The 7,166-nt window shown below is 36.7% G+C and overlaps 1 protein-coding gene across 1 annotated transcript; it reads right to left on the bottom strand.

Moving 5' to 3' along the window:
- Positions 1 to 218: 218 nt before the first annotated feature.
- UBP14 (ubiquitin-specific protease 14) lies at positions 219 to 3,116 on the bottom strand. Its single transcript, XM_087338862.1, has 5 exons — positions 2,919 to 3,116; positions 1,192 to 1,363; positions 973 to 1,085; positions 544 to 880; positions 219 to 376 (listed from the first exon to the last, which is right to left on the bottom strand). Exons 1-5 carry the CDS (start codon positions 3,012 to 3,014, stop codon positions 273 to 275), a joined length of 822 nt encoding a protein of 273 aa, XP_087194988.1. The 5' UTR covers positions 3,015 to 3,116; the 3' UTR covers positions 219 to 272.
- Between the last annotated feature and the right edge of the window lie 4,050 nt (positions 3,117 to 7,166).

The following is a 7,166-nucleotide window of genomic DNA, read 5'->3' as shown; positions in this document are numbered from 1 at the left end:
TAATATATCTTTCTTTCTTTCTTTCTTTTTTTCTTTCTCTCTCTCAAAATTGAGTTTCAGCAAATGCAAAGACTGGCTATTCTTTCCAGCAAAAATACATATGTAAATATAAGTTTGTGATTTCCTACATTCATCACTATGTGAATTAATATCCTTTGTTACTACCAATAAGGATACTAATTCCTCAAGTACCCAATTAAGTATACTTTCTTTAGTTTAGTGAGGAAATATCAATCCCAAAGTGAGTTAAATGAATTCCTCAACATGTTAGTTCAATATACCTTCTTAAGTGAGGAAAAATCTATCCCAAAGTGAGCTAAATGTTGTGCAAGCAAGGGATCTTCAACTGTATCATCTTCTATATATGAATATACATCTGCAAGTCAAATGAAACCAGAATCAAATATTGGTACAGCTATTTTTATCACCTTAATCAGAACATAGAGCGTACGAGGTAGCAACAGAGAAGTATTATGGCATTTAATCACACTACATGCTTGCAACAGTATTCCTGTCTCAACCAAAGAGCAGTTCATCACTAACCGGCAGTCTCTAAATCTGCTGTGATTGTACCCAGCTTAACAGCAAGAGGATATTTGGTTTCCTGATAGTGCTCTACAGCATGATCATTTCCTCCACTGCCATCCCAATTTCTTCTTCCACATAAAATCATGCCATCTGTAAGGTTTAGCCACAAGTTCTCTACTTTATCACATTTGGCACATTTCCACCCTGTGGGTGGCACCTGCACCCCATTTTCAATCTGCTGGAGATCATATGCGAATGCACTGATTGGCCTTTTTTCAGCTATCCAAGTTGCTACTTGTTCCTTGCGTTCTGCTCCAACTGCAGCTAATACACCATCCACTGCAAGCCTGACCTAACCCATTCATACATCTTAGAGCTAAATGCACATACATCTACAATGCAGATTCAAGTTTAATAACAATGAAAGAATTGAGAAACAGATACCTTTTCTGGCAATTCAACATTGGGGAATGGAAGTTCCACAAAGCCTGGTAATATGACAATGCTGTACGTCAATTCCTTTTCTTTCTCTTTACTGTTGAATCCACCATCAACACCTGTTGTAATATTACAGCATCACAAGATGAAATTACAGTCTCTTTAAAAACTTTAAAAACATTGATCCCAATAGCAATGTCCATTTCATTGTTCAAGAGGTAATACCAATAGCCAGTAACGTAGGTTTCTTGTGAGGCCGATCTTCATTGTCCGGTTTTAACTTCTCTTTTATATTAAGATATACAGAGTTTCTTGTCTTATTATACTGCCACATCACATAATCTTTCCCAAAAGCAAGGAAGGAGGAGAGATCTACATATAGACCTCCATCTGATCTCTGCAGACGACAGATACAGATCATATTGTCGATATATAGAAAAATATATATCAGAAAAGAAAACTAATAATATGATGTGCATGAAAATCAATTATAGTAAACATTCTGGCTGCAACAAGAAACCAAGTTAATAGAACAGACAAGGATTGACGGTATGGATCAAGTTACGAATAAATGACAAATATGCTCCAGAAAAAGGTATTTTGAATGGGAAAAAGTACTGTAAATCATGATGTGACAAAAGACAATTCAAGGTGTAAAAAAAGGCTAAAGGATCTAGTGGAAAATTCAATGGATGCTGACAAAGATTAACAATGGTCAGCATATGGAGAGCACTTAAAAATCTGTAAATGGTGTCATTCACAATGAAACCGCATCCATTTACTATTGAACAAAAGACTTCCAGATGTAAATCTTCAGGAATTTCTGCTTTTGATAGCGTGTGCCATTGACTACGAAATTGCTTACTTAGGTGCACAATTTCATATAAAACGAAAAAATTCCAAATGGAAGTCCTTCAAGCTGTTGCATTAATCAAGGCAGGTGAGATTCTACTTAAACAAGCCAAACAATTGCTTTTCTATGAAGAACATATTCCGGCTAGAACATGCAACTGACAGGAATCAAGACTTAACTTTTCTGTGAAGAAAATGTCCCTGCATAAAAATACACTGGAGATGTATAAAGAAAAAGGAACCTTTGGCATCTGGAGGATTCTGAAAAATAATTTTTGTATAGTCACAAAAACTGCAATTGCTGGACAATAACTTTGCAATGTTTCATTTACTATTTGAAACGGCATAAATTTTTCCCCAGTAGCAAAAACTGAACTATCGTATAAAAGATAATTTGAACATAACTGTAGATAGTTCTGCTTGCAATTGAAAGGCATTCCTAGAGGCATCATTTAATATGAAACAAAGATCATTCATATGTAAATCCTGCAAGCTGTTATGATTATCAACAACAGATGAGAAGTTCCTTAAATGGCACGATTTGCTTGTTTTTCTATCAACTAAGAATCTCCTCTAGAAAACGAAACGGACAATTTACAAACTCCTTTCTCCCATAACTGAAGATACTATCATTTACTGTGTGATTAAATCTTCATGTGCACAGTTCACTGTCAGCAGAAGCCTTTCAGATCCTCTGCCAATAAACAATAAACAAAACACTCCTAAAACAATAACACACACTTGCTTTTTGTGGATCAAGAGCCGCTGGTAAAATGTACCAACAAATAATAATGAGTTCGTATATGGAGAATTAATAAGGTGAATTATTGCAGGAAATCTGAAGAAATCTGTAAGTGGAAGTGTCCTTCAGCCTGTTTTGCAAATCAATAGACGAAAAAGTTCCTTAACCAAATAATATGCACATCTTTGTTTCTATGGAGTATTTTCTCTGATACAAAAGCCGAAAACAGTAAGCGTTGACATAGACTTAGTAAGGTTAGGATCTGCAGGGATATTCAAAGAGATTGCTTGCCAGAAATAAGATGAAATCAACTACGCTTTTTAAAACAAAATATGGCAAGTGTCTTGAAACCGCTTACTGGAGTATCGTAAGAGATGCAGCATTCTTGCTTGTAGATGCGATTAGAAGGCTCAGGAATCCTCACTCTGGAAAGCTGAGAGCGCAGAAGCTCCATTCTCTCCCTCTCTTTCTTTCTCTCTACTGTCTGGCAATAGCAAAGGTACCTGGATCTCTCTCTCTCTCTATCTCTATCTCTCTCTTAATAGATATATTTTCTTTCTCCTTTGGAGATGGAGACAGAAGATAAGAGTCCTCGCTTCGATCTCTCTTCTCTGAGATGTACAGGCCGAGAGCAATGGAAAGAATCGCTTACTTGCGAAGGTAGCAGAAGCAGTAACTCAATCTTTGGGTTGTTACGGTCTGTGCACCTGTCGTTCTACCCTACTCTCTCTCTCTCTCTCTCTCCATCTGAGGGGGGGGGGGGGGGGGGCTATGTTCTTGTTTTTTGAATTTTCCGTCCACCATGATCTGATCTGATCTGCTCCGTCTGGTCTGGTCCGTCTAGTTTTAGAGGATTGACAAGTCGGCCAAATGTTGGGCCTTTTGGGGTGGGTGCCACGTCACGCCCATCTATCGGTCGGTCACCCTCCGGCCCATCATTTTGTCCCCGCTTTCACTTTCTTTCTTCCACGCCCATCACATCCTTACTTACGCTCTCCGCCCAACCCCCCGCCCCCCCCCCCGCCCCCGCCCGGTCCAAATTTGCCCGTCCCATGGTTTTTCTAGGCACATCTGGTGGTACAGTGTGAGTACAAAGCGTATTTCAAGCATTAAGATGGCCTAGACGCCTCCTAAACCAAAAGTGTTTCCAATATGTTTTTAGCATCTGTTTGATTACTTCTAAAATATGTATCCTACGTTTAAATACTTTGTTCCGTTTTCTAAAACATAGTTGAAGCCTAAAATAGTCGCAATTATAGTAAATTTAAATGGTGATAAATGATAGACCATACTACGTTGCTCACACTTTGTTGATGAAACGTTTGCATCATTTCAGAACTTGCATTAAAGATATGGGTTCGAACACATATTTTTCAAGAAGAAAGACCAACACTGACCATAGCTTATCCCATGAATGAAAATGGATCTCGTAGCTTCTTAAATATAAATTGGGCAACTTCATGTGAGCTCTATAATGTAAGCAAAAAGCAACCATTGTGACCTTTTGTTGGGAGTTAAAATAAAATGCAATAGCATTGTTAATACAAATTGTTGAAACCACTTATGAAATTGCACCAAACTCTTATGCTAACATTTCTTCTTCGTAAAAAAAGAAGAAGAAAATGTTACTTGGTCATCGTTGTTCAACTTTGTCCTTAGTCTTCAATTCCAATTTTGGATAACCTATAGCTTGTACAATGTTGTGAAAAATCAAGAACAATCATAAGTGAGAAAAAGATAGGGGAGATTACTCACTAACGAGGATTTCCTAATAATTTAAAATTTTAGGTGTACATTTTGGGTTTTCTAAAAATATATTACGATATTTTGAGTTTTTTTGTGATAAGTACATATTAGAATTCATATATATTGTGGTGTGCATGTGTTCCTTTGTGCCCCTTTTAGCATACCCTTGTTTAGCATGCATGCCTTCATGGTATGGTATACATGTGTTCCATTGAGCCACCCTTTTAGCATACCCTTGTTAGGACGCATGTAGCTAAGTAAAGCCAACCCAAATGGGTACCTTTGTATGACTATAAATTGAAAAGGGTGGGTCAACTTGGGTACGTGCATCCTAAAAAGGGTGAGCTAAAAGGGTGGCACAAAGGAACACATGCACACCACAATATTGTTTTGCATAGTACATTAAGTACGTTATTTACAATTTTAAAATAGCAAATTGGCAAGGTAACTTTAAGATACATATAATTATATGCGTACCTAAATGTACCAACGTTGTACCAACGAGTAAAAGGGTATTGAAACTTGACGAAGACTACAGGGTATGCATAATGCTACTAGCCTGCTACCATGTGTGAAATGTACACTACATGTTTGTGTTAACCATGGAAATGTGTAACTCTTGAATCAATTAACCTTGTTTTCTACTTTGTTTAGTGGATGATGACTTTTATATCTGAGATGTGATCCTGGTTAGTTAAATCAATTAACCGCATTGACATACCTTGCTTCATACACAACTTGTTTTGTAGACAAACACCTTTTATTGAAGCTACTTATGTTGAAACAACTTTTATTGAAGTTAGCCTAATGCACAAAACACACCAAATATTAAATTGTTTGGGGATGACCTTTGTAAATTTGAGTTGTGATACTACTTAGTTAAATCTTATAAGTGTTTAGATATATACATATTTTTCATGACTTTTATGCAACTTGGTTATTTTAACCATCTTGTGCGAATCACGTGATTCAATCTTGCTAGATTTCCATAGTGCAAACTTTCAAGTAACAATTGCATCCAACGAATCCATTAATACGTGAATTTTGCCTTTCTTTCTTTCCATGCACATTTCAAATTTCATGATGTATGTTGAACACAACATTTCCATTGTCTAATAACTCGATAAAAAAATTAATATATCTACCCAATTATTCATTAGAGTGGTTCTTGTTTACTATCACTCCTCAATACTCTTAATAATATTTGTAAATGGTATCAAACATGCAAACGTTTGATGTTGTACATTAAGCACAACTCAATAATATATTTGGCATTAGAACAAGCACATTCATGATCCTCAACGAGATGATAACGTTGTCGTCTAGTGTGTTTCAAGTAGACATAGATCTTATAATATTATAGAAGTAAATTAATATCCATGTCATCCTCATCACCTAGTGGTGTGTTGTATTGACCTTTGCAATGAAACATCATCATGCCAAGGTCATTGTCTCAATATACACACACATAATAATCAGCACATTGATTGAAAAAAATGAATCACTTGAAGAGCTCATTACATTGAACGAAAAACTAATTCTAAAGTCCAAATTTGTCATGGACATAATAATGGGGAATGGGAACAACTAATTGCTTACACCATAGTAGGAGCTTAATATAAATGGTATTGGCATTCTTTCTTTATGACAAACTCTATTGATGAACAAGCTACGAGTATAAGGACATACAAAAGGGTGTGTAATCGTCACATCTAAAAATTGGTGTTTGTATAATGATACATGGAACTATCTCTCACAAATTTACATGTAAAAATGATCCCTTTGGTGCAATACAATGATTGGATTGATTATGAATCAATGATCTCCACGTTGGATTGATTATGAATTGATGATGATTTCCATTATCTCCACATTGGATTGATCACGAATCGATGATGATTTCCATTATCTCCACATTGGATTGATCACGAATTGACGACGATTGTTGGGATCGTATAACGAGTGAATGTATGAATGAATGAATTAGTCAATTGGTGTTAATAAGAGATTGTGAACATTGTCGGAGGAGATGATTTGAATAGATGGGCTTATAAATCATGGTATAAGAGATGTGATTGTGTTTTTACCGGGAGGAGGGGTTCTCTTACGAAGCAAAGCTCTCATAGTGGTCCGTCCTCGCCCATCCATCTCTATGTTGTTATCATGGTTTCTAAATATCTCCTCATTTATATCATCAGCACTAGTCTCGTCATCATCATTAATCGGGTGATTATCGACCTTAATTACGGCACGATTAAGGCCACGGGCAATATAATTAGTCTCCGAATTCCCTCCGATTCTCACTCTCGCGTCGTCATTATGAAGGTCGGAGGATCGAGCGATGACCAAGCTGGTGGTTAGGATCAAACGCGACGTAGCATGGGCGGCCTTAATAAGAAAGAATGGTTGCATGCAGGATCCAAGGGCAAGAATTAGGATGCCAAATAGCTTGCGAGGGAGGGAATTCTTATCCCTGAATCTCGTATGGATCATATTAATCGAGGAGATGAGCGGGTTGGACAAAACCCTAATCCACGCAGTTCAGGTTCAGCAATTCCTCCTCCCTGCAGGATTGAATATCAAACCAAATGATGGATTATATATATATATATATATAACAACAGAATCGACTAATGGCTTCTTGATTATATAGAAATATATGTGTATGTATATGTGTGATCTAATCGTTGGATCAATGAGATCAAATCTGGTATATAGATTAGCCTTATATATATTGTCTAGGCATATCGATCAAGAATAAGAAGGAAAATGAGGAATTGACTTTTGAAACAGTGGTGTGCGTGTGGAGTGGACTCATTCATGGATGGATTTAAAACTGTGAAGAAATCCTTCAGGAAAG

This window comes from Azolla caroliniana, unplaced genomic scaffold, assembly GCF_043228905.1.
Source record: "Azolla caroliniana isolate FFs.n. ecotype wild unplaced genomic scaffold, voAzoCaro1.0.p SCAF_699, whole genome shotgun sequence".
Taxonomy (NCBI): domain Eukaryota; kingdom Viridiplantae; phylum Streptophyta; class Polypodiopsida; order Salviniales; family Salviniaceae; genus Azolla; species Azolla caroliniana.
The sequence above is the reverse complement of the archived record's forward strand: the minus strand, read 5'-3'. Positions and strand labels throughout refer to the sequence as shown.

Bases quoted from the DNA above. Each gene is read 5' to 3' on its own strand.
- UBP14 (XM_087338862.1), bottom strand. From the start codon at position 3,014: ATGGAGCTTCTGCGCTCTCAGCTTTCCAGAGTGAGGATTCCTGAGCCT. The intron at 1,086-1,191 runs GTATTACCTCTT...ATATTACAACAG, and splicing joins ACCTACGTTACTGGCTATTG to GTGTTGATGGTGGATTCAAC. The intron at 881-972 runs GTATCTGTTTCT...TGAATGGGTTAG, and splicing joins ATGTTGAATTGCCAGAAAAG to GTCAGGCTTGCAGTGGATGG.